Source organism: Zonotrichia leucophrys, chromosome 1 (genome assembly GCF_028769735.1).
Source record: "Zonotrichia leucophrys gambelii isolate GWCS_2022_RI chromosome 1, RI_Zleu_2.0, whole genome shotgun sequence".
NCBI lineage: Eukaryota > Metazoa > Chordata > Aves > Passeriformes > Passerellidae > Zonotrichia > Zonotrichia leucophrys.
Genome location: NC_088169.1, coordinates 100233137 through 100259904, shown reverse-complemented (window position 1 = coordinate 100259904; position 26768 = coordinate 100233137). Strand labels below are relative to the sequence as shown.

Here is a 26768-nt window from a genome sequence, read left to right as displayed (position 1 = left end):
TATTACTCTAATTGTATTACTATTTTTATAATTATTTTATTACTATTAAACTTTTAAAAACAAGTGATTGGCGTTTTTCACAAAGCCCATCTCCGCGCCAGCCACGTTATTTTATTAGAAAATGAGACATTTTTCTCCTGCTGCCACCACGAGTTTCGTAATTCCAGTGTAGTAATCTGTCTCCAGGTTGCTCGTGGTCAGAGGCTCGTTGGTTGTTAGATTCTTTTTACAGTTTTTATTTTATACATTCTTCCCTTAAGCATGAATTACTTTATAACATATATTAGAGGGGACAAGCTCTGAATGCGAGACAGGGGAGTGTGGGAGCGTGGGAGAGGGCGAGGGTGTGAGGGTGTGTGCGGCTACCAGAGTAATGTGACCATTCAACGATGAATAACTCCTGTGTGCGGGTGTCTAGCAAGTCTAACAAGTACAGGGGAATTTTACGGCCCGTTTTTTATCTGAGCACCGCCAGCTTACGAAGGCCGAAGCTCGTATTTCGAAAGAAGCCCTCTGTCAGAGCTCGGCCCCGCTGCGGCAGCGCTGAGGTGGCACAGCTGCCGATGACGAGCCGCCATGTCGGCCGGCAGGGGGCCGGGCCCCGCGCGGCACAGCGCGCACGCGCGCGCGGCTCGCGCAGGCCCGGCCTCGCTCCGGCCCCTTCTCTCTGCCCTGCCACGTACGGGCGGTGGCGGCCGTGCCCGGGGCTGGACGGGGGGGCTGCACCGGTGGGACGGCGGAGAAACCAGAGTAAGAGAGCCGGGGCTGCTCCCGGGAGCAGCCGCGTGTGGAAGCGGCGGGAAGGAGGGAGAGAGGGGCAGCTTTGGGTTTGGGGCGAGCCGACCGCCCCCTCCTCCCGGCCCCATCGTTTCCCGGTGCTAGGGGCGACGCGGCCCCTGGCGGAGGGGCCGGGAGACCCCTGGCGTCCCCCCGGGCGCGGCTGAGGGAGGCGGAGAGCGGCCGCGGCCTCCTGGGCCCGGGGAGGGAGAGCCCGGGATCCCTGCCCCTGCTCGGCCCCTGCTTCCTGGGGCACCCAGCCACGAGAGCTGCCGGCTCCTCACTGCCAGGCAGGCGTTGGCTGCGATTTCTGTTCCCCTTTGGGCCGGGCCTGCCCGAATGGGAACTGAGAAACCCGAAAAGAGCTCTTCTCCCTTCTGCTCCCTCGCGTCACCCCCCGCCTGCCTTGGGAATACTCATGGCTCTCTCTCGGGTGGCGTTTGGGAGGCACTCCTGCTTGCTCGTGTTTCTGTCGGCGTCACTCTAATCCTGAACCCTGTTTTGATCAGAAAAAATTAAAGCAGGAGTGTCTGTCCCTCCCTTGTTTTCTCTGTTTTTCTCTGCTGCTGCGCAGAAAGGGTAGTGAAATGCAACGTGGTCATGAGATGCTGGTTTTAGAGGGGATCCTGAAGTGACTGGCCTAGATTGGGCAATCCCTGTCCACATGCACCACCTAGATTAGTGCATGATGTGAATGGAAAGGGAGCCGGGAGGGGAGGAAAAGTCTGTACCTGCAAAATGCAAGAGGTACACCAGGAAGGTTAGAAAGATGTCAGTGTGGTTCTTATGGAAAGCAGCCTGTAGGCTGAAAGATGGAGACGTAAATGTTCGGTTGCTTCCTCCCTGCCCCAGGAAAGTAGACACTGATTTTCTTAAAAAGCTCATTAGTGTGCATTCTGGATGTGTTCTCTGTAGAACTCTTTCAATGGAGTCATCCATTCAGCTTTGTCACAGTGAAGGAAAAAGCTTTAGTGCTGTGTAATTCAGCAATTTGAGTATTTAACATAGTTTTCTGTAACAGTATCAAGCAACTGCACTGTTTAGAATCTGTGTCTTTAAATCTGGGCACCTTAAAGCAGAAGGGAGAACAGCTAGACCAAAAAAAGTGCATTTATTCTCCTGCTACCTTTTCGTAGTCAGAGATGTACAGCAGGTTTCTGTGGGTAATGTGGGTAAATAAGGCATTACAGTAACTCCTTTCTTGCACAAAGAAATGAACGATACATTCTATCTGTTGAAAGGCCACAGGAGTTCAGCTGTGTCCACCAAAATGTGTGAATGTTTAGGACTTAGAGATGAGGTTCAGTTATTACTGTTAACAGTTCCTGAGTAGCAAATACTGTAATGCTGAAGAAGCAAAACCAGTGCCCAAGTCTTACACTTAAACAAGGTGAGGGGGTGGCTAAATGAACTCTTTGGTTCTCCTGCCTTACTTATTTCATAAAGTGTGAGTGAGGCATCAGAGAAGCAGTCTCTTCCTGTTCCCCTGCTCGGTGTGTCACAGCAGTCTCACTGTCAGGAGCAGGCACAGCCCTTTGCAGGGGGAGCATTTCCTACCCAGGATGAGGGGAGCAGCTGCCAGCCTTTGAGATCCAGAGAGTGGCTTTGTGTCTTTTCTGGGGTTTGCTAGCTCTCTCTCTTCATCCTGTGTGTTCCACTTAACGTCCAGATGAGCTGAAACAGGAGAGCTGGGAAGCCCAGCTTTATGTGAATAAAGGAGAACCTACTTTTTTCCTCTGGTTAGGAGTGAATTATCTAAAAATCAGATTATGGATTGTTGGAGTTGGCTGTGCGTGTGAAAGAGAGGAGTTGCCAGGAGGGTGCACCCATGGGGTCAAAAGGGAGGAGCCAGGGGTGTTCCCTGGTGGCCTGTTCTGTGTGCTAAATCATCTCTTGCTCTTAGTCCTGGAAAGGAATACGTTACTGCTAGGAATTCCTACATGCCACTAGAAAATTAAAAAAAAATTAAAATATTTTATTACAAAATTAGAAGTCTTGTTAGAGATCTCTTTTAGATGAATGCAAATTCTCCAATACTCCAAAGTGTAAATCTGTTTGTTACATTATGGATAAAGCGAGGGCTTTTTATATTGGGTGTATTCACTAAGATGTTCTAAAGTGAAAGATTGATGTGAAAGGTGGCATTCTGGGGAAGTGTGACTGTAAATATGTTTATTTTATTTTCTGATGCAGCTTCCTGTTCCCTGCATTGACAGTGCATGGCGACTTATCCTAACTCTGCCCTGCAGTGAGGTGGGAAAACTGTCCCATAATCCAGCAGCACTAAACAGACAAGGTAATGATAAATGAATATTTTTGGAAAGCAGATTGAAGAAAATCTGTGGGTCGATACTGTTTTATTTTTTAATGCTTAAATAAAGAAAAAATCACAACAACCAACCAACTTGTGCAAAACCCTATGCTCTTAAATGTAATTTAGAGTTAATTAGGTTGGGTTGATGTGCCTGCAGTCAAGACTCCTCTGTTGCAAAAGCTGAATAATGCATTAGTGAGCATTACCAATACTATAAACCTCTCAGTTTGATCACAGTGCCTCAGCAGCAAGGTGGCTGTGTTAAATCCTGGTCCCTTTTCCCTGCAGTTGGGCTGTATCCACCTGCCTCTTCTTACATGTGATGAGAAGAGTTTTGATCAATAATTGCTTGTATCTTTTTGGGCTAAACAAAGGCCTTTGCCTGAAATCTTTGCTTTGTGTTAAGTTAATTACCAACACCCCCAGAAATTTAATTGCAGTCTAAAGATGGCATTATACTCCACCTTTTTAATGCAAAATATTGTCACTAAAAAAATAGTTAAATATATAGAGGTACATCAAGGAATGTACTAAAGGCTTTAGCTGATTGTCTTGTTTCTGGTAGGAGAGAATTTTCAGTGCAATACTTCAAAAATAGACTGACTATAGCAAAATTAATTTTTCTCATGGGGCACTGTGTTATAACATTCTTTAAGGTAAAAGAAAAACAGTTGCATGTCTCTGAGAGTTCTTCTTGTGCAAGAGAATGAACAATGTACTTGCCTGCATGTGGCTTCAGAAATCTTGAGTTGCATATGGACTGCCTATGGTTTAAGATGTCCAGTATTTGTATTTCAAATGTTGAGATTTCGTTAATTGATCCTTTAAAATCAATTAAAGATCAATTAAAGATCAATTAAAGATTTCTTTAATTGATCCTCATTCTTGATCTATTGTTTTGGCCCTGTCCCAAACAGTGAAAATAGGAGGGGACATTTGACTAACTACCTGAATCTCATTTTTGTGTTTTTTTTTTTTTTCCCTCTTACTCCTGTTTTTTGAGTAACTTCACTGTAGTTTCAGATTTTTAAATGTAAAGCCTTTTTGTTTTTAAATGAGAGATGCTTAATACAAAGTGGTAATGCTTAAATTTTCTTAACTAAAATGTTAAAGATATAATAGAAGTATATGCTGTGTGCTGCTAGGACACAAAATGGATACTCAGTTGGAGCAGTTTTTCACCTCTTAAAACACTGAGAGTAACAGACTGTTGTGACCATGTGTTGAGCCCAATGAGTAGCTAATGTGTGGTCTCTTGAGCTGCATTTAAAAGTCTAAAATATTGGTTAAAGTATCCCAATCAAAGTTTTCAAAAATTAAAAAATTGGATATCTTCCTTTCCTGAGAGGAGCCCTCAGTGAGTTCTGATCATCCATGTGATAAAACCAATGTTTAGCTCTGCACTTTTGTTTAGAAAATCATGCATGATTCAGCTTGATCCCCTTAGTAAAGCTACCTTAGAGCCTGAAATCTTTGACATATTTGTTCTGGCAGTCTTTTCTTAAATGAAAAAAAAAAGCCATTTGTTCTTTTTCATAAAGGGAGGGGCATGTAAAAATAATCAAATTAGGGGATAATGTAAAGCTTCAGAACTGTCATCAGATAGATTACAATAACTAACAGTTATTTTCTGAAATGTTCTTAATGTTTTGCTGCTAACAGGTCTGAGGTGACAAGGAGTCCACCATGAATGGGCAGCTGGACTTAAGTGGGAAGCTGATCATCAAAGCTCAGCTTGGGGAGGATATCAGGAGAATCCCTATTCATAATGAAGATATCACCTATGATGAATTGGTGCTAATGATGCAAAGAGTTTTTAGAGGAAAACTCCTGAGCAATGATGAAGTCACAATAAAATATAAAGATGAAGGTAAGGTTTAATTACTGCTGTTGAGGTTTAATTGGCTATTCTTGCTCTGATCTGGTTTATCAGTGGATAGAAACTTTGCCATTCACCTTTTAGAATTGTCCAATGTCACAGGCAAATGCAAGTGATTTCTTGTGAAATCTTTTTGGTCAGACAGTAGAAACTGTGTTTCATTATCTCCTCTTATGCTCTCTTAACAGCATTTTCTCCATTTCTTTCCTGAAATATTTCCTCAGTTTTTCTCTGGGAACATGCACTTTTTGCTGTTGCATTCTGATCATTCATTTAATCTTTTTTTTTTGAGTTTTCAGTGGTTTTCAAGGTGTAAAGAGAATAAGCATGTATGACCTAACACAAGTTCTTATAAGCCTGAAATCTTGATCTAGATGGTAGTAATTCTTGATTGTTTTTGTCCATCAGTAAAGATTAGAAAAATAATTTTAACTTGAAATAATGCATTAAAAGTCATGTTTCCTCTCTGGGACCATTTGAATCTGTTGCACATTGGTTGTTCCAAAGAAAATATTGATCATTAGTGTTAAAACAAACATAACCTTAAGGAGTTCCCCAGAATGAGGAGTGAATGAGCCTTTGAGATGCATACAGACAGAAAGTTATGATTGGAGAGCTTTTCCTCTTTGAATGTCAATGGGGCATGGATAAGTTACTTAATTTGGAACAACATAAAATGAAACTTGGAATGAAGTGATAAAATCCAAAGTCTCTTGAAGACTGATGATTATGCTGTTGCACAGTAAAAAGTGCCATGTTACTGAAGCATTCAGATTCATTTCTCTTTATAGCCCTAGGAAACTTTAGTGCTGCCTGTAATGTCAGCTTTTGTTCATGTATCTAAGCAATAAAATTTCACTTTGAATAAGCCTGAGACCTTTTTTTGAGGTTCATGAAGTTTTTGAGATGCTGCTTATCAAAATTGTAAGTAGTGTATGTCTTGGGTCTTGACCAATATTTTGGGTTTTGATCTTTAGTTAGAAGGAGTTCAGTGGATTTGTGGTTGTTTTGTTTTCCCTCTTACCACATTTTTTTCATTCTGAAATGAGAAACATGAAAGGAGATGGAATGCTTTTTCATTAGATTAAATCAAGTTAGTTACTTTGGTTTTTTTTGCATTCTTACCCATGCTTTAAGTATGGTCATTTGGGGGTTTTGGTGTATACTACTCTGTTTTATTCAAAATAAGATAATGATGTATGATGGAGACAGTAATTGCAGTTTCATTCTTTGGTTGTCTTTCACAGTCTAGACACTTCCTGCTTTCACTTTTAGTTTTGTTTGTCTCAGAATTGTATTTGGTTTGCATGGCCAGGTTTTGGTAGTGCGGGGCTGCAGGGGAGGCCAAAGCCAGGCAGCTCCAGGACAGGCATGCTGCTGGCCAAGGCTAAATCAGTCAGACATAGTGGTAATGCCTCTGTGGTAGCATATTTAAAAGGGGAAAAAAAGTTATGGCACAAGATGTAGTTTTGGCCAGAGCAGAGAGGAGCAAGACTCCATGAGAGGAATAGCTCTGCAGACAAAAAGGTCAGTGGAGAAGGAGGGGCAGGAATTGCTCCAGGATGCAGTCACATTGGAGAAGTTTGTGGAGGACTCTCCCATGGGAGGGACCCCAGGCTGCAGCAGAGGAACCATAACCTTCGTTCCCTGTGCCTCTGCACCACTAGGGAGGAAGGAGGGGTTGAAAGGTGAATTATCCTGCTTTGATTTTGACTGGTAATAAATTCAGTTATCTCCCCAGGTTGAGTCTGTTTTGCCCACGAGGGTAATTGATTTGTGATCTTTCCCTGTTCTTATCTCATGTCTTGTGCTTTGTTCTCTGTCCTGGCCACTTGTGGAGGGGAGTGATGGAGTGGCTTTGGTGGGTAACCCACCACACAGAATGTACTGCTACTCCCTGTGATTTCAGTGTGTGCTATGCTGGCTGATCACCACTGCTGTAAGCTGTGTGGCAGCTGATCATCACCACTCTAAACAAATAAATGTTCTTGCTATCAGAGTTGTGAGAGACCAAGGAAAAGGTTAACAAGGATTCAGTTTAATTATTATATGAGAGCTATTACATCCAAACTTCATTTCAGCTAAGCTAAGATTGTTCTTTAAATCCACTTCAGTCATTAGATACATTGGATAATGTATATAATAGATATAATAATATATACATTGTAGCAATTTCTGTTTTGTTCTTTATCCCTGCAGACCTGCAGGAATGCTTGTCTGGATCTGTTATGAGGAGATACCTTAAACTGGTCTAACAATGCCCACTTCTTCCATAACCTCCAGCTGTGTCTTCTCTGAATTCATATGCAGTCTTTCAGTGCTCAAGGATGTTTCATGTGCCCCTCCATACTCCTACATTATATTTAGGTTATGTGGTGCTTTTATTAATTACCAGAGAAAAGAAACCTCAGGTTGAATGCTGCTTTGTGAAGTCAAGTTTTATCTTCAAGCTTTCAAACTCCTGAGCTAAGGAAATTGCTCTGCTAGATGTGAAACAATTTTCATGTGCTATTTAAAGTTCTTGAACACACATAACCCACTGTCAGCTAAAAAACCTCAGCCCCAAACAAACTAATGAGGACTGTCAGCAGTGAATTTGTGTGAATCAAAGAGTAAAATTGCATCTTAAACAAACCATGTAACTGAGTTACACTTGCTAAAAGGCCCTATGGAGCCAATAACAGGAATTTTACTTTTTTTTAAGTTATGCTTGAATTTAAAACAGGGTGTAATGTGAGATTGGCCTTTTTGCTCTTGCTCTTCATTACCTTGTAATAGAAGATTGTTTACTCATCCTGCATGTATTCAAGCTGCTGTGCTAGTCAGTAATCTCAGCCTTTGGTAAATTTACTAGAGTGAAGGAAAGCTACATTTTGATGTAGTGGGGTTTTTTGATTGTGTAGGGTTTTGTGGTTTGTTTTTGTTTTTTCAAAAATGGACTAAATGAGAAATAAAAGGGTGGATAAGCCTGATAGATAATGAAGCTTAGTAGATGAGGAAACAGCTGGCAGGGTGAAGGAATGAGTCAGATTTCTAATGTCATGAACACATCATGGTGATGCAGCATTAATGCTGAAATACTGTGCAGCCCAGTGGTTAGTTTAAGGGAGCCACTTATTTATGGAAAGAAAAAAGTTAGAATTGGCATAGCAGAGAACGTGGTACCTGGGATATTGTAGAGAGGGAAAGCAGTGTCCCTTGTAAAAATGAGAAAGATAAATTCCTAAAATAACAAGATTGGAAGGGAAAATAAAGGAAAGTCTGTTTTATTTTTCCACAGAAAATAATTAACATTGTGTAATTCTATCTGTGTCATGGTAACAGGAATTAACCTTCATTGGCATTCCTTAAGATGAAGAGTTTTTTTGATATATCTAATATACTTAAATTGTCAGAGACTTCTATGGCTTGACATATACCTTATGAATTCTAGATTATACTCTACTTGGATAATAATTTGATGGCTGTAAATAGGAATCATAAAACTGACTTTATGCATCTAACAGGATTCTGTACTTGGTACTTCTCAGCCTTTTTTTTTTCCTGCTAACAAAAAAAATTGCTAATAGAAAATTTGTTCATTATTCTTAATGCCTTCAACCTAAAGGTTAAAATAAGTGAGGGAGAATGAGGATGGAATGATCCCAGTTCTTTTGGGTGACATTAATCCATGTAAGCCATGTGTATTGATGTGCAGGATAGAGTGTTCAGAACATGCATCTTTGTTCAGGCAGTGAATCTGTTGGCTGGTATGACAGAAGAGCATCAAAGGATGCTTTGCCAATGTTGTGGATTGCTAAGAGAAGTAATTATAATTTATTGTGGTACCATGATACTGAGGAATAGAAGGGCTTTGTGTTAAGACACTGATGGGTTTTGGTATCAGCATTTAGGAAAGGTTATTGAAAGCTAGAGAAAGTGTTGAGTTGGAGGGAGCACACACCTCATCACACCCCCTTTACTGTTTCACTTTGATAAAGTCTGATTGTCCAAGTCCTGTTCTGGATCATAATGGCAAACAGGGACACTGAGCCTCCTCTTCCTGGCACTGGTGAGATGGCACCAGGGAGGCTGCGTGTCTGTGCTCACTTTGAATGTGTGCACTCCAGGACAGGACGTGGAAAAGCTGCAGAGGGGTCTGGCAGGGTGTGCTGAGGACAGGGAGGGGCTTTGTGCAGGTGGGAGCATTGGAGGGAGCCGGGCTCATTCACTGTGCTGCAGAGGGGGCTGAGGGCACAACCAGGGGAAAGGGAGTTGCAATGTGAGCATTGTGACCACTGAGTGCAGTGTGACCATTGAATGGGAGCAATTTGCAGTAGCACCAGATGGCAGCAGCCAGAAATTGCAGTTTGAGAGGCTGAGCATGAGTTATGGCCAGGAGGGCAGTGTGTCACTGGAACAGGCTGCCTGGTGGGGTTTGGAGCCCTTTCCAGTCTCTACTCAGAGAATCCCTGATTGGTACTGCTATCAACAGATGTCTTTTGAGATTGTGAAAGTGAAAACAGGACATAAAAAAAAAAACTTGGGAGGCAACACTATTTCTTTCAGGAAAACTTGAAAATTATTTTATATGCCATCACTTTATTAGTATTTATAACTTCATTTTGCTAGAAAGCACCTTCTTTGGAGACTGACAGGCGCTGTGAGGTGTCACTAATAGTACTTAAGAAAACCTTCCTTTGCAGAGGTGTTACTTGTAGTCAGGGATGACAAAATTAGAATATGTAGTTCTTCAAATTCTGAGCTGTTTTCTACTTGGTATCATGTGTTTTATTACTATTCATACTGAAGCATTAATTTCTTTGAATTTTTAACCATAACTTAGATACAGTTTGCCCTTGTCACCAATGTGTGAGGAATTTATGTACACAGAATTTTTAGGCAGTGATCTGTAATTGAAAACACCATCCTGTGTTGGTCCACAGAGCCTCCTTGCTACAATGTTTTGTGGAGGAGCCTGGGCAGCCTGGAGTTGGCTTTGTTCCAAGCTCTGTGGCATTTATCTAAACACTTGCTTTTGGAGGTGAAACTTCACTGGGTGGTGTTTCACCTCAGTTATGAAACTGCTCAGGCAGGAAGTGTTCCTGCTATCCCTTGTGCCAGTACACATTTCCCTGATAATGTGCTCTCACTCTTTCCTTTGCACTGCTTAGCTTGGGTTCATTTAACCTATGAATAACCTGTTGAATGTGTTAAACACCAGAAAATCTGTCCTGCCAAAGTCTTGTTTTAGTTGTGATTTTGTTGAGTAAGCAAAGATAGCTTTCCTTGACTCAACTTAAAAATCGTGAGAGACCACACTTAATGGGAATTTGGTATCTCTTTTGGGGGTTATTATGATTACAGGCGATCAGTGCTTTGTGCATAGCCCTTTGTATCTTAAGAATAAATGATCCCATCCAGTTCTAATATAGTTCCTGGGACAGATGGCAATGTGCAAATTCATTAGGATCCTCTGACATGTGACATGGAAGAAATCCATGCCTAAGAGTTGTGACTTGTGTAAAATTCCTGTTTGAGAGAAGTTTTCTGCTAACTATTTTGGCATCTTCATGTCTTCATACTTATTTGTGAGTTAAAGCTGAGAGAGATCTTTACTATTCACTTCTACATAGGAACTTTGTTTTTCAGCAAGGGAATGATAATAGTCTTGCAACTCATGTTCTGAATATATACTTGAGGAAGCGTTATAGACATTTGAAATTTTCTTTTGGTTTTTAAAAATTGAGTTGGGTTTGGCTTGTGCCATTTATCTGACTCTTGTCTGTTCATGAACAGCACGGTTCTGGAGCCACTTGGTGTTGGCATTTCATTTATAACTGGTAGCATCATTCTTCCTGGTGTTGGACTTCATGACCTCTTAGCTCTAATATTTCATCCTGAATGGAAACATAAAAGAATGATGAACTATATGGAACATCAAAGGGCTAATGTCAGAAGACTCCCTTTTGGAGCCATTCATGCTTCTGTCTTACCTTCTGTGCACAATTTCTCTGCACACTGATTCTTGCACTGAAATAATAAACATTTTTTCTAGTGAATTTGCAATCAAATAGGAAGGTTATTTTTGAGTAATGAAGGAACATTTCTGTCCTGATGTGAAACTCAGTAGTCATAGGCTGTGATTTTAATGTAACTCTTTCTTGTTCTTTTCAGATGGAGATCTTATAACAATTTTTGATAGCTCAGATCTCTCCTTTGCAATTCAATGCAGTAGGATACTTAAGCTGACATTGTTTGGTAAGTATAGAATACTGTGTTTTTCTATTTCTTTTAAATAATATTTATTAAAATTCAGACAGTGGACTTCACTGAGAGGTACAAAGTACTTTGATTTGTCACCTCAGAAGGTGAAGAAAATGCAATCAGTAAGTTGGTATTGCTGAGTTAATACATAATACCTGTTTTCTTGATGTTTTTCATGAAACTTCCAAACTTAATGGAAATGGAAACTACTGCTTTTTTACACTTGCTCAAAGTGTAAAAAGCATTAAAGTATTTGGCATGTGTGCATATATATGTGATCAGTGGTTCTTTCTTCCTTAGGGCCCTTTTCCATGTTCTCTTCCACTATAGCATTTGTGGGGTTTTCTTCAGAGGTGCATGAGCATTCGAAGCTGGCACTTTATCTCACAATGGTGCACTGCTCCAAACTGGTGTTACCTGTTTGGAGTTGAATAGATGTTAATGTTTATCATTTAGCTTTTGTGCAAAAGTTCTTTACTACCATAGATAACTTAGCACGTAGTTCCAAGCCTTTAAGTTGGACACTGACCTTATTTATGAATTGCAGCAGTGTTGTGTGGGCTGTGTTAGTTCTGAAGGGACACTTTCCAGAGCCACTGCATCAGTCAGAGTATATTCAGGGAAATGAGTAAACAATGCAGACACTTACTGTGGATTTTGATACTTTTTAGCTTTTCCTGAAGTGAGATTATATTAAAGGAACAGTAAGCTCTAGAAGGAGTTCTCTGTGTGGACTGAACTCTGTCACTTTAAACTTGGCAAAGGATGATGATGCTACAAGCAAGTAAAAGTTGGAATTTTTTTGGTCATCTTAAAGTGGATGTTCCTACAGTGTTAAGTTGATCTAATTGCTGTTTTGCAGTGAATGGCCAACCAAGACCCCTAGAATCCAACCAGGTGAAGTACCTGCGCCGGGAGCTGATAGAACTTCGCAATAAAGTCAATCGTTTGCTGGACTGTTTAGAGCCGCCAGCGGAACCAGGGCTCTCCACTAACCTGCCTGAGAGTGGTAGGCAGCCTGGCAAAGAGCTGTTTGCTTTGATTTGCAGAGTGGTGTGCTGTTTAACAAAGTGAAATATGGATCATTTTTAATTGTTGCTTGATGGCCCAGAACTTAACTTCTAATGCTTTAGTTATTTCAGAGACAGAATTTTGGTTTGATGTACCTAGAGTAAAGCCCTGAACTAACTTAGGAATGAAACTTCAGAATCCGAGGTTTTGTTGCAATGTATGAGAACACTGTAACTAACACCTGTGAACTCCAGCAATGTCTTTTGAGGGCTTTTAGCCAAATTAATAGTTTGTTGTTGCTGAAGAGTTCTTGCTCGCAGTTGAGTAGTCCCTCTGCTTACTTTGGGCTAGCTCTGGTGCTTATCTTGTGTTGCTAAGCAAGTTTGATTCACTAAAACAGTAAGAAGTGAATTCAGCAAAAATTATATCCACTTTTTTTGCCAGGTTAGGAAATTGAAACCACACATTTTGCGCTCAGACCAGCATCAGAGCTGTCTCAGGGTAAGCAGCACGAGGGTGCAGGTAGGGGTGGGAAAGGATTTTTGGGGGAGGGCAAAATGGGAAAGAAAGTCTTATTCTCACAGTTTTGAGGCATTGATCCCCTAGCTTAGGGCAGCTGTACTGCAAATGCAAAATTTGTACTGTATCTCTGTGTGCTTAACTACAGAGTTTAGGTAAGCTAGACACAGAAAATAATGACACAAAGCCATGAAGTACAGTGCTCTGAGTAAAGAGGTGAACTGAGAACATCAGCCTGCCTTTTAGGAAATGCTGCTTTTGTATTTGGACTTTGACCTTTCATGGTTTTGTTGCTTAAAAAAATCCCAGCCCTGTTCCTGCAATTCATGCAATTTGTAATTTCAGTGGAATACCATGGATTCTGGTTAAAAACTACTTGGAAGGAGCTTAGAGTGATGATCTAAAAGTGTAAACAAAACTAGCCAGTCTGTATCTATTTGTAGTTGTTTGCTTTTAACAGAAAATGTGTAACTCTTAGGTAAGGCATTTCTGAGCAATTCAGCTATGTGTATAGTTGCAAAGAGCTCAACTTCACCTGTCAGCTTAGGAAAGATTAGTGGAGAAAGGTGGAGTACAAACCAGAAACTGCAGATGATAAAACACCATAAGTTGGAACTATGATGTATGTTTTCCTGATTTTGGATTCTTTGTGGCCAGTTCATTTGTTTGAAGCAGGAGCTTTGTGCCTATCATATATGGTATTGATAGTCCACAGTGTTAGTGTATCTTTAAGTAAGTGTGAAAGAAACCCAAGCTGTGTGATTCCTCCCAGTTTGAGATCCCTCAGTGGTTATTCACAGCTATCCCAAGGTGCACATTCCCAGAGTTGCATTGTGGAGCCCCCGGCCGTGCGTGCGGTGTTGCGATTGCTGCGGTGCAGTGTGTGTGTGTGCTGGTGTCTCAGTTCTGGAGAGCTGGTAACCGCGCGTTTTGCTTTGTAGATGCTGTAGATGGTAGGGACGAAAAGCCTGCTGCTGCTGACGCTAATGTTAAGCCATCCACTCAAGTTATAGCAGCGAGCATGTCTGCATTCGATCCGCTAAAGAACCAGGATGAAATCAGCAAGAATGTCATGTCAGCCTTTGGCTTGACAGATGATCAGGTGTCAGGTAAGGACGTGGCTGGTGAAAAGGAAAGCTAAACCTGTTCATAATCAATTGCTCCAGTTTTGATTTGTCACAAAGCATTTGTATGTTGGATGTATTAAGCTGTGTTCTGTGTTCACTGTGTCTTCAGAATTCTAAAACTTGCTATGTTAAGGTGTTGTGTCTATGTGCTAACTTTTGTGTACAAAATATTGAAGTGCTGCTGTTGATTTTAGCATTGTGTTTTAGCTTAGAGTACAAAATGGCTTCATTTAAAAACTGTTGTGTGGACTAACTTAATTGGTATCTGTCAATGATAGTAGAACTCACTGCTCTCTGCTTTAAGGTTTGATCTTGCAGTTCATGTTCTTGGCTTGTGCTTCTGCTCTTTGGGTCATTCAGAATGTGTTGTATGATCCCACCTTTTCTCTGTTTCATTTTAGAAGTAAATAGAATCAATGTTTTTACTGTTGACAGAAAGGAATAACATACTTGTCTGAATTACATTTATTTTTGAAGAGCTGAAGGACTGCTGGCCCTAGTAATAGAATGCTAAACATATGGAAACTGACTACACTAAATGAATGCTGTCAACTTGAGACAGGGTAACTGAAGCTAGAAAAGCAGTGTTGAATGTGATTAGGAGTGTGATGCAGAACTTAGGGAAGTGATTTTGCACACAACCTGTGGAGTCCTGGCAAGGTTTAGTGGTTCATTGAAACATGAGAATGGGACTGCTGTTAGGTAACAGGATTTGCTGTGTACTCTCATGTCCAGAGCAAGTGAGTTTATATGGTGTGTGAAGTAATGATACAGGTGAGCAAACCAGTAGGAACTGGAGGTCATTCTCCAGTATGCATGCCATGGCAAAAGTGGGGAGTAATAGATCTGCACTACTGTGTGCAGTATCTAAAGTTGTACCCACAGACAGTGGCTGACTTCATATGAGGTACAGGTCTGTGGACCAGGCCTGTTGTGTGATCTCTTCCTCCTTGCCACATTTGGGGTATTGTCACAGCATGGTTCTTTCACAAACCAGATGAAAACTTGCAGTGGGCTAGCTGAACAAGTAAGCAATAGCAAGTGAAGCATAACTGGCAGAAAATTTGAGTTATTTTTTGAATGAGTGGTTTTGATCAGTGATACTTCAATATTTGTGTCTCCATAATTCTTCTGAGAGAGGGAAATTACTTGACCATTCTTTGAATGTCCAAAAAATTCCACAGAGGACCATTTAAGCAGGGTATAAGAAATCCCATTTCTAAAGCTGTAATCCTGCAGTTATGTATATAAATGCAAATCAAGCAGTAGGCAGATTTAATTAATTTTCCCCTAATAAGGTTAACATGAAAACACAATCAGGGACTTGTTGGATGCATATTTATCATGTGTAAATATATCTATCTTAAAATTGCAGATGTATTGGCAGCAGTTCTAGTACTTGTGCTTAAATTTGAAAGTAGTATCTCTTAGCATTCATACAGCTGAAAAGATCCAGGTTTAAACTCCCTAGTTTCTAACAAAATATTTTGCATTAAATTGTCGTATATTCTATTTGTTCACATGTGTGTTTCAGAACTTCTTACTAATGTAGAGAAAATTTGAATTCCCAGTTTCCATGCTGTCTTTGGGTGTCAGCTTGAATATTTTCAGAATTAGCAGAGCAGACAATTGCTTTTAGACTAAAGCCTGCCATATCTTGTCTGGGAGTGTGATTTTAACACCTCTCTGGAGGTTTTCTGTTCACATGCTATTTGACTAGCAGTAAAACACTTTGTGGCCTGGTCCATGTGTTTCACAGCAAGATGCTAATCCATTTGGATAGCTCCATGCAACCTTTTGCCTTTCCTCCAGATAAGAAAAAATAGGTAAGTGCATGTTGTGTCCAAATGTGGCTGCTCCTCAGTGTGTGTGCGTGCAAGGTTAACACTTGAAGCTGTTGAAAAAAATATGCTGTCTTGAAGGGTTTTACCTCACAAATAAGTCAGGTTCCTCAGAAGAATGAAATCTGAGTGACCTAGAGATAGGTGGAAAATTCTGCCCCCTCTGCCTGCCCCTCCCAGTATTTTCAGATGAAAGTTTAGGTGTGCAAATATACCCTTAGTTTTAGCTTGGGTATGACACACATGTAAATCTGAAGTGGAAAAAAACGTTAAAAACATTGCAAGGGAGGGATCTTGTACTAGAATTGTTTAATTCCAACTTGGTGTTCATTTCACATACTGTATTTTGTTCTTGCTGCTCTAGGACCGCCCAGTGCCCCTGCAGAGGAGCGATCAGGAACGCCGGACAGCATCGCTTCCTCCTCTTCTGCAGCCCATCCCCCTGGGGTCCAGGCACAGCAGCCCCCCTACCCCAGCACGCAGCCACAGACAGGGCAGGTGGAAGGTAAGCAGCGTGCTTTTCTACTGTCCAGGATGTGAAGGATTTGTCTGATTCTGCCTTGAATTAGCAGAGCCAAAGTGGACACCAAACTGCCAATCCATGTGTGCCCCGAGGCAGAGCAGCTTTTGTCCTTGCTGGTCCCTACAGGAACAGCAGGGGGAGCAGTGGCTCCGTTTGAAAGGGCGGGTGGTGTAACACGAGAGGATTTTCATGGTGCTGTTTTCTGCTTGCATCTGTGCTCTTGTCATACACTGTGTGTTGTGTCAAGCTTTCACTCAGCTCAGTTTGTGGACTTGTCTACTATGTATTAAAACTTGTTTACTCACCATTTCTGTCTAACAGACTGGAGCTAGTATTTCACTGCTTCCTTTTTGTGCATGGCTCTGTGCTAGTCAAGTTAAACCCTGTAACCATCTTAAATACCTGGTAGTTCCTTATAACTCCTGAGAGCTCAGCTAGCTCTCCTTTAAAGTTAAGGTCTTCACTGACATTCAATTTTGTTTGCACTATGACATTAAAAAAGTAATTTAACTTCTCAAAATTTATGTATTTTGAGGTTTCCTACATTTGGGCATCATTTCTTCTGGTGCTTTTCTCTAAGTGCACTGAGCCTTCAGACCTTCACACTTCTGCATTAAACTGTCTGTCAAATAACCTGCTTTGTTACTTCCTCCTCCATATGAAGAATAATATAAAATTGTTTCTGTGCTGCTGTAGGCACAAGTGAGAGCCCCCTGATGCTTGCTTTACTGATGCTCAGACAAATGTGAGATAGTGATCACAGTATCCAAGTCACTTGGATTGCCTTGCCTGAAGGGAAGTTTTGATCGAGCACAGCATTTGAACAGCTGGTACTTATGTGTAATATTCAAAGAGATATGAATACTGCTGGTTGAAGTGGAGCTTATGAAACACTTATTTTGCTGCTTTTGCCTTTTCTTGCTCATTAGTCAAGTGTTATAACATAGCAAGAGACATCTTTGTGGCTTAAAGATAGAGCAGTTTGGTGTTTATGTATAAAAGTTACTTTTGCAAAAAAGGGCTCCAGGTTCTTCTATTGGCAGCCAGAAAACTTAATGTTCAGAAACCATATTCTCAGCTACTGAACTTGCATTTTATGAGTTTAATTTTTTACTTCAGTTTAATACAGTAAGGTAAGAAGTTTTAAGTGTTGCTGTTAAACTGGAATTGAAACCAAGAAGTGAAGCACTTAAAAGCACTAGCAGCACCAGCTTGGAATCCTGTATGGCTGCTAACACCAGGGAAAGGGAAAAGTATTTGTTTCATCTTACTTGGGGAGAAGATGTTCTCTAGGCTCATGTATCAGAGTAGATGTAGTGATTTTTCTAAACTTGGGTCAAGAAAAATATAGTAGCAGCAAGTACTAATTATAAAGGGTATGATCTGTAGCCTGATGTAGTTTTTATTACTGCTACTGCAATCTTTTAAGTATTGATTATATTTTCTTCACTCTGTGGTTCAGTCTTTGGGAAGAGATCAGAAGTAACTTTTGTCCTTGTTCATTAGAAATTAGAGATACATTGCTCATGCTGTGTGTGGTGTGTATGTGGTAAACAGCAGTCTCTCACCAAAGCTGGGTAACGTAAGTGCAATTATCAATTCTATTCCAAAGTGTTCAAAGACTTTTCTTTGAAACATGGAGTAGTTTTTTATACTTCACTGAGGTCTGATAGCACCTCAGTCCAGGGGTAATGTGGGGGCTTGTGCTGTCCCCACAAAGCCATAACCCAGGGAGAACTTTGAGTAGGTTTTGATTGTTGTGTTTTCAACAGGATGGACTCACATAAATGGCCCTGCTGGTGAACAGCAGGTTCTGTTAGAAACTAGTTTTGAAACTAATTTGAAATTATTAGTTCACTTCATAAAAAGCCCAAAATTCCCCAAGCTCTGCTTCCCCCACACACTTTCACAGTATTTTAAAGATTGAAGTAAACTGGTGATGCCAATCATGTGTCAGTCATTCTGGTGTATCAGGGTTTATTTATTAATGGCTTTCTCTGCCAGTAAATGCTGTCATGATTATGATTTGGTATTCACATGTAACAACCTAAGAACCAGTCAACTCACTTGTGTGTGGATACTACTGAAGGGCTGCCTCCATTGAGAAGTTTTCAGCATTCACTAATTTGAATTAAATTAATCCAGCAAAGATGTTCTAGCACAGTGCTGTGTCTTGTGGCCTCTGCTTTTCTATCACTAAATTCAGTCCTAAACACACATAAGAAGCAATTATATACAGATGTGGATGCTTTTTTAGTCTTTGCTGAAATATATGTGAAATCATCCCATAAGCACTTCATAGTCTTCTAGGGAAAAGAATGTTGTGTGAATATATGTAAATGGTCTGGATTCTGAATCAGACTAAAAGTCTTTTTCAGTGCACAGGAACAATGGTAAATGCTGGCAGACTTTCACTGCAATAAGCACTGCTAAGTACAAAACCAGACATCAGTGCTGTAGCTCACCTACTTTTCAGAGTAAAAATCCAGGGAAAGAAAAGACTCTGTGTCTGAGGGCCCAGAGTATCCCTGCCTGTATTCATGGCTGTAAATTAAGAATATTTTTTTAAATGGCACTGGAACACCTCTCTGTTCCTCACTAACTCCTCAGCCCTGGAGAAGACAGCAAGCCTTCTCAGAAACCTTTGGTAAAACTCCATGCTGTTTCTTTACTATCCCTTTACCTGGGATTTCCAGCAGGTGCCAGTGTGGTCTCTCTTTTAGCTTGTGGGGAGCTGTCCCAAGATAGGCAGCCTGCTGGTTATTTCCCAGAACTTCCCCATGTCAAATGAGCTTCAGAAAGAGAACTTTCTGAGTTTCTGATTCTTAATTATCAAGCTAACAGGCTTAAATTACCTTCAAGCCTTGTGTTTTGCACTCATCATCCCACAATAATTGCACACCAAATAATATTTTAAGTTACTGCATCTGTATAAAGTATTCTAAACACCTTAGTGTGAATATAAAATACTGTTACTTTCAGCTGCAAGTAATACAGATTAAAGAAGAAATTAGGAGTTCCTTTAAATCACTGTGGACAGGGGTCTGTCTGGGAGAACTTGGAGCAGAGTCAAGTTGCTTTTGTCTCTGTGCAGCTCTGAACATAGAGTTTACAGTCTATTTATACAGTCTGCTGATCTTTGCAGAATGAATAACAGTACAGTAACACTTCATAATAGTAAAGTTTCCATGTCTGCTTCAGTTCAGCTAAGCTTTAGTTTTGGCAGATAATTGATTTTGTTCTTTGACTGTGACTTTCTAGATTGAAAAACAGCAGAAGCATAAAGCCTCAACAGGAGCCATAGGTTGTGTAAACAAATATTCTGTCTCTTCTGGCCAAGAAATTGAAAACAGTGAATGTAGGAAAAATAAGCATTGGCTTGGACTACCAAGCTTAAGAATATATGGTTTTATTTTTGCTTCTGGTGTAGGCTGCTGGGTCTCTTAAGAAAACTTGGCAATGCTAAGAGATGGATGTCTTATCTGGAAAATGTGGTCAGCATAAATAATGTACCACTTGCTTACAGTACTTGGTTGCAGAAATGGTCTTAAAAAGCTAATCTAAACAGACAATCTGAGGACATGTTTAACTTTTGAAGTACTTAATTTACAGTGTAAGTTCTGGAGCAGTTATGAAGATGTTTAAACATTCCTGGTCTGTTACCCACCAGAGCAGTGCTAGCTAAGGTGGCAGATTCTGGCAGCCTCTGAAAATGTGCAATAGTAAGCGTCACATAACTCTTTAGATAAACTTCATTTAGCCAGAACAGCGTGTTTCAGAAACTAAAATCTGTACTTTGATGTCACTGGGTTTGTTTCTGTGCTGTTGGACTGTCAGGGTATCGTTCACTGTGATGCACCAGGGTACTGGGCTTCAACGAAATGCGTTTTTAATCCCTAGGTCAGATGTATCAGCAGTACCAGCAGCCTGGTTACCCTGCTCAGCAGCCGCAGGCTCAGCCCCAGCAGCAGTACGGCGTGCAGTACCCAGGTAAGCAGCTCTGCAGCAGCAGCTCCTGCAGTGCCCCACGCTGGCAGGCTTCATTCCTGACCCTGTGGGGCAGTCAGGGTGCTGAGCTGCCCACGTGCCTGTGTTCCTTATGGGAGCTGGCACAATTCAGAAACTGCCAGGAAGAGAGTGCTGTAGCTGTTTTATTAAAACAGTTAGTATGTAGTCAAAGTTCAGTCCTGCTTGATTGTGACCAAAGGCAGGCCTTGTTACTAATCAGCAGAATGACTTGTTAGAAAGGCAAAATGAATCACCTGAAGGGTGAGCAGCCTTCAGGATTATATTCTGCAGTCGTGGGATTCTAGCAAGTAAGTGACTAAAGATCCCAATTTAGCTTCCTTAAATATCAAAGATGTCTAAAGATGGCCCCTATTTCATGTGTCTAGAATGATCTCTGTATGCAAAATTTACTGGTGCAAACTCTGTAGCTGTCATTCAGTAAATCCTTGCTTAATAGACATACTGTAAATCCCAGAGAAACTTTCAAGAGATAGGTTTTTTTGTTTAGATTTTGATTTTGCTGATGCCTTAAGTAAAGGTGCCAGTTGACTTTCAGCAGAAGAATATTTTAGTGCACTAGAAGTTTATGTGCAGTGAAATACGAAAAGCTGGCTTTGGTGTAAACCCAAAATAAACTTGAACTCAGAACTTTCAGTTCCTTTAGGAGCAGCTGGCATCTAGGAATGCATAGTATATGCTAGGAATGATAATCCACATGAGGTTTAGGGATGAACCTGTTAGAGTAGATTCTGTAACAAATTGCATTTTGCTTAACAATTTTAGAAAATGGTACAAAGCATTTATCATTGCTTGTTTTAAAAAATCCTCCTTAAACTAAACAAAAGACTCACATTAAGTGACTCAGAGCCAGTGTGACCTTTTCTTGGTGCACAGTGGGAGTGCATCACTTTTTATATAGATGAGAGGGTTTGCAGAGCTGACAAAGAAATTCCATGCTTAGCTTGGATAAGAACTCTAGAATACATGGACTGAAGGTTTGTGCCTCAGACCTTGTTCCTGTGCACTGTGGGAGAACTCATTGGTTTGAGTGTCTAAATGGAATCTTGTTCTCTGCAGATTTCTCCCCACCACACTGGTAATTAGAATACAGAGACAGATGTACTGAGGTGTAATTTCAGAAGTAGCAAGCCTGTTGGAAGTAGAAGGGTCTGTCTGACACTCTAGGCTTAAAAACTGAGTGGGGAAACAAAGGAATTCCAATCTGCTTTCTAGACATCTCCTACCATTGTCTAATCCATTATTTTACTGACATTCCTGTGAAAACCCTAGTGCAATGTGAGTTTTGCTTTCCAACATCATTGTCAAGTATGAATGAAATGCCACCAGAAACCTCCTGGGCACCTCTGTTTGTCATAACTAAGTTCACAATATCTTCAGAAACAGAGTTTTCTTTGAGGACTTCTTGACAGCAGAGATGTCAAGAAGAGATGGAGATGTTGAGTCATGGGATCTTTTTGTTTGTGTTGCTTTAGTTCTCATGAGTATTGTCTCCTTTCAAACCCATGTCTCCCCAAGAGCAGGATACCTTCCCACTCTTGTAGATCTACTAGGCAACAGTGTGGCTATTTATACATGGGTGTAAAAATGGACCCTTCAGAGGTTTGTCTCATGAGTAAATTTTGATCCCAGTTTCAAGGTGAGTTTACTGCAGTGCATTCTTACCCTTACTCTTTCCTTTTAGGGCTGTGCACTTTTAATAATTTGTGTGTCTGGTGTTTAATGCTGACAGGATTCCAGTCACTGGAGAGGTTTCATTGCAAGTAGCTGCAGGTGTGTTGGATAAAAGTAGCTATTTCTTCATGAAAGGACTTTGTTCCATTTTAAAATTTCTGAGAAGAGAAATTCCCTTTGGAAGCTAGTGTTATACAGAAAAATCAAATTTGAGACGTGTAAATGGAAGTTTTGTGCTCAAGTGTTTTTGTTCTACATAACCTTTTCATATTTACCACTAAGGAACTGAAAACACCTATGATTTCACCAATTTTTTTTTTTTTTAATATAAAACCCAGAGAGTATTGTCAAGACAGTTTAATTTGGAGGTTTTATTTGGGAAAAGGATTGAATTTTGCCTCATTTGCCAATGAAGACTTTATTTTTTGTGTGTGATATTTAGTAAAAGACTACTTGCCTTTTTTAAAATTTATTTCTTGTCAGTCACAGGAAAACTGTCTTATAGTAACTGTTGTCAGTGTGCTGTGCTGCCGCGGTGTGCACCAAAACCCCGGCCGTGCGCTTATGTGAGAGGCAGGAAAACTCGCAGTTCACGCTTGGTTTGCCTTTTCTGTGCTTCCCGCATCGTTTTGCGTTTGTCGCTGCGAGCATTAGGAACAGCAGGTCTTTGTGCAGGCACCCGGGCTCCTTAGCGTCTCTCACGCCACCGTGCTCTCTGCCTTTCCAGCAGGCTACAGCCAGCAGCAGCCCCCGTCGCAGCAAGCGCAGCAGTTCCCGGCCTACAGCCAGGCGGCCGCCCCGGCCCCGGCCGCCGCCTTCCCGGGGCAGGCGCAGCAGCTGCCGGCGCAGCAGCCGCCGCAGTACGCGCCGGGCAGCTTCCCCCCGCAGCCCTACACCACGCAGGCCTCGCAGCCCGCCGCCTACAGCGGCTCCCAGGCGGCCCCGGGCACCTTCCAGCCGCGGCCCGGCTTCACCCCCCCGCCCGGCAGCACCATGACGCCCCCGCCCAGCGGGCCCAACCCCTACGCCCGCAGCCGTCCCCCGTTCGGGCCGCAGGGCTACACCCAGCCCGGGCCCGGCTACCGCTAAGGAGGTGCCCGAAGACAGCGACTGACGCGTGCGATTCCATCCCGACAGACTCCAGAATTTTTAATTGAGATTCCAAAACTGTAATGAGGCAAAACTATAGCTGTTAATTAAATTCTGCTGGGGGAGGGAAATTACCAAATCTTTCCTGCTTTAAATTGTATTCGCTTCCTAGTTTAATTTGGGGCTGGGTGGTTTTTGGAAAACACTACTTAAATGTCTGTAAAGTGATTGACATTCTAGCTTGCCTTGTCTGAGGGATATGAAGATACTAGTTGGAAGTTTAGCCCACTTATCAGGCTTGTTCTTACTAATACCATGATGTACTAAATTAGATTCATTCTGGAGGTCAAACTAGATATGATGTATTATAAATTGTAATGTTCACACGGAAAAACTAATAAAAACCCTGAATCTAATAAATGCCTGATCTTGATTTTAGAAGTTAGGCAATACTGCACAAGACAACTATGCTAAGCCCAGTGTGCATGCTGGGTGCAAGGACTTTGTGGTGAAGAGCAGCGGTGCTGGGGTCTGTAGGAGGAGAGGCAGATTGCTGGGTGTGGAAATGGAGAGGTGCTGGGACTGCAGATGACTTGCACAGAGGTTTCACATCACGGGGTGGTTTTTTGCTATCTGCTGTCATTAATTGTCAAATGACTCTTTTACCAAATAGTTAGAAACCAATCCATAAAATCTTAAAGCCTCTTATCAATTTTGCTTTAACAAGGTGTGGGAGAGAATTCATTTTTTACTTGAAAATTTGAACCAAATGGGTAATTTAAAAAAAGAGCTCTTAAAAAAAACCCAGCTTCCCACAGGTTCTTTGCCACCCAGAAGAACTTGGGAGTGCAATCCTAGTGACTCAGTTTTGAGCCAAGAAAAAGCAGATCAAGGGCTGTAATGAAGTCAATAGACCACATTGCAGCAGAGAGCAAAACATTTTCCCAGTTAATATTTTCCATTTTGCAGATTCTAGGAATATGTAAAACTAAGCGGGGAATAAAAAAATGAGCTGGGGCAAGCTGCTTGAGCTCTCCTAAAGACAAATTAGGAAGCTGAGTGAAAATATTCCTACCTTCAGCATCCTTAAACAGTGCTGTGCCCACAGCTACTCAGTAAGCTGTGGCTGTACCTCCTCCCATTTCTGCTCTTGGACTGAACACACCCCATGTTCATCAGGCCATTTAACAGGGGCTTGGTTCCAGCAAGCAGTTTGTTCTGAACAACAGCATTTACCACAGAAACTAAGCCTTGTTTTCATGTAAAACACTTGAAAAAAACCACTTGATTAAAAAATATTTTATTAGGAGTACAGTGTACCTGCAATGTACTTTATAAGGCATTTTCTATAAATGACTACTATATAGATCTGGTAGTTCCGGTTCATATTTCTTCAATACATTAGTAAGGTAATGAATAACACCTTTAAAAAAAACCTACATCTCTTTATTTAGTTAATAAATGTTCAAGCAGTACAACAAGTAGCTTTGGGAGAGGTTTTAATCAAAATAACTGTAAAGCAGTTTTAAAGTTCAGTTATCAGTATTTCCCCTTTGTCCCAAATGAAAACTGTTTTAAACCAGAATTTTTCTTTTTAAATAAAATAAACCTGATCATGCTGTTATAACTAGTTTATTCTTCTTCCTCTTTCATTTGTCTTTTCAAGTCCCCTTGCGCAGTACATACATTTGGCTTTTGAACCAGTAAGTGTCAGACTCTGAAAATGACATTTTCCTGAAAAACCCCAGCTGTGGAGGCCAGCTTTGTTTTTTCTTTCCATGTACATATGTACCTGTCCACTTCAATTAGAGAACACCAGCCCTCCCTGCCAGGCTCTGACTCCATGGTGACAGGCTGAACATGGCTTTGGCTGGGGCTGAAACACTTGAAAACAAACATGGAAGAAAACTCCACTGAACTTTATCATTTAAAGCTGCACATACAGCGACCTACCTGGCATTTTGGCAGGAGCATAAACTGTTTGAACGTGTAAGAAGAAAGTGCTTCAAGTTTACTGGCTGCAGGATATTAAAAATTATAGGATCTTTTCTATAATTTATGACTGGGAGATGTTACAGATGGATTAGGATGGGTAGCTTATGGCACTTGCATTACAGGACCATGTGAATATTTAAAACTAACGCACATTGCATTCCATGACCAACTCTGGCATATCTGTGCCTTAAACATTTATTACAACATCGTGATAAATAATATACACACTGTATCTTTTAAAATACCATATAAACCATACCTCAAGAATAGGGAGCCAGCTTCCCTATGCATTATCCTACAACATGTCCCTAGCCTGTGTTGTTTTTTTTTTAAATTCTAAAATCAAATTTGTAACACTGGATAACTACAGTAAGCAGCCTACACTATTACACAGTTAACGCAGTATTGGCATTAGACTGGTACAAGCCTTGCACATCGGCCAGCCCTGTGAGCGTTGCCTTCCTGCAGCCTGCGCTGGGCAGCGGGGCCTTGGCACCCTCTGTGTGTGGCATCACCACTTGCCAGGTATCGATGTGCCACACTCGTACCAGCGCACGTAGTTGATCTGAGTCTCCCCGCCTATCTTCCCAAATTTGACGGGTTCCTGACGAACTGCCCTGAAAAACCCTGCAACAGAGAAGAGAGTTTTGTTGGCACGAAGCTCTCAGGACAGGACCGTGCTTTGGTTCCCTGAGAAGTCTGTAACTAACAATTTAGTGAGAGTCTGAAATAGTCACCAAGCCTTTAACCCACCTGCCACAAGCAGAGCTGTTTGCTGCCCCTACATCCACTAGCACTCTGCAGTTTGCCCACCCAGCTCAAAGCAAAAGCACTTGGGACGGCAGCACAGAGGTGAAGCGTGCCTCCCTGGAGACCCCAGCACCCTGCCGTGGCTGGGGCTGGCTGGGCACAGCCTGCGCCCCTCTGTCCCCCCTCTGGCTGTGCTGGGCTCTCGGAACAGGAGGCAGCTCTGCACTGCAAAGTGACAGTGACAAATATTCCCCACTGGGCAGCCTTGACACTGCAGTGAGCCTCAATAAAACCCGGCCACTGGGGAAAGTTCACAGCATCTCCCCATCCAAATCATCCTCCTGCTTTCACTGTGGTGCTTTTGACAACACATTTGCTTCCCATTCAAACAATTAACATTAGGTAAGAAATTAAAGTGAGGAACTGGGGCTCCATCCAACCTGACCATAAGGAATGTATGTGTGGCTGGAGCCACACACAAAAAATACTGAGATGGCATTAGCCGTGATTCTCTCACAGCGCTTCGGGTCAAATATACACAATGTATCTTTTAAAACACCAGATAAACCATACCTCAAGAACAGGGAGCCAGCTTTCCTACACATTATCCTACAACATGCCCCTATCCTGTGTTTTTTTTCACTCTGATTCTCTCACAGCACTTCAGGTCAAATATGTGAAGTTATTTCAGAAATCAATCTGCTACAGGTAGAACAATTGGTCTGTTGGTTTGTTCAGTTCATTTGCTAGAAATACAAGCTACTGAAAAGGTGAAGTCTTTTGTTTTCTTCTGTTGTTGTTTATTTTGGCCTAAAAATGATCATAGTTCATGAATTCACTCAAATCCAGTTGCTGAAATCAAGTTGGTTATACGTGTATTTTAAACTGTTAGGTAAAAATTTTTTAAAATATTCCAATATTTTTAAAACTGTGAATCTGGTACAACTGAGAAGTTTGCTGTCCTGGCACTGCAAATTGGATTCTGACCATCTCTTAC

At 41.4% G+C, this 26768-nt stretch overlaps 2 protein-coding genes across 24 annotated transcripts in view; one reads left to right on the top strand and one right to left on the bottom strand.

The window, feature by feature from the left end:
• The first annotated feature begins 608 nt into the window (after window positions 1–608).
• On the top strand, window positions 609–24460 carry TFG (trafficking from ER to golgi regulator). 4 transcript variants are annotated; one of them, XM_064725552.1, is made up of 9 exons: window positions 609–750; window positions 2971–3073; window positions 4754–4961; window positions 11127–11210; window positions 12079–12225; window positions 13688–13855; window positions 16079–16219; window positions 20138–20227; window positions 22668–24460. In XM_064725552.1, exons 3-9 carry the CDS (start codon window positions 4778–4780, stop codon window positions 23024–23026), a joined length of 1173 nt encoding a protein of 390 aa, XP_064581622.1. In that variant the 5' UTR covers window positions 609–750; window positions 2971–3073; window positions 4754–4777; the 3' UTR covers window positions 23027–24460. The 4 variants fall into 4 exon arrangements, with proteins under 4 accessions (XP_064581622.1, XP_064581612.1, XP_064581640.1 ...); XM_064725542.1 differs by having other exon boundaries at window positions 22665–24460; XM_064725570.1 differs by lacking the exon at window positions 13688–13855 and having other exon boundaries at window positions 22665–24460.
• ABI3BP (ABI family member 3 binding protein) overlaps window positions 24420–26768 on the bottom strand; it is a 173591-nt gene continuing 171242 nt past the window's right edge. For all 20 annotated transcript variants that reach the window (XM_064725451.1, XM_064725461.1, XM_064725363.1 and 17 more), the window contains one exon: window positions 24420–25648. In XM_064725451.1, the coding sequence (XP_064581521.1) occupies window positions 25533–25648 (116 nt within the window). In that variant the 3' untranslated portion in view covers window positions 24420–25532. The remainder of the gene's footprint in view (window positions 25649–26768) is intronic.

Excerpts from the sequence above, each read along its gene's own strand:
- TFG (XM_064725542.1), top strand. The coding sequence starts at position 4,778 with ATGAATGGGCAGCTGGACTTAAGTGGGAAGCTGATCATCAAAGCTCAG. Across the intron at positions 11,211-12,078 it reads ACTTAAGCTGACATTGTTTG|TGAATGGCCAACCAAGACCC; the intron begins GTAAGTATAGAA and ends GCTGTTTTGCAG. Across the intron at positions 12,226-13,687 it reads CACTAACCTGCCTGAGAGTG|ATGCTGTAGATGGTAGGGAC; the intron begins GTAGGCAGCCTG and ends TTTGCTTTGTAG.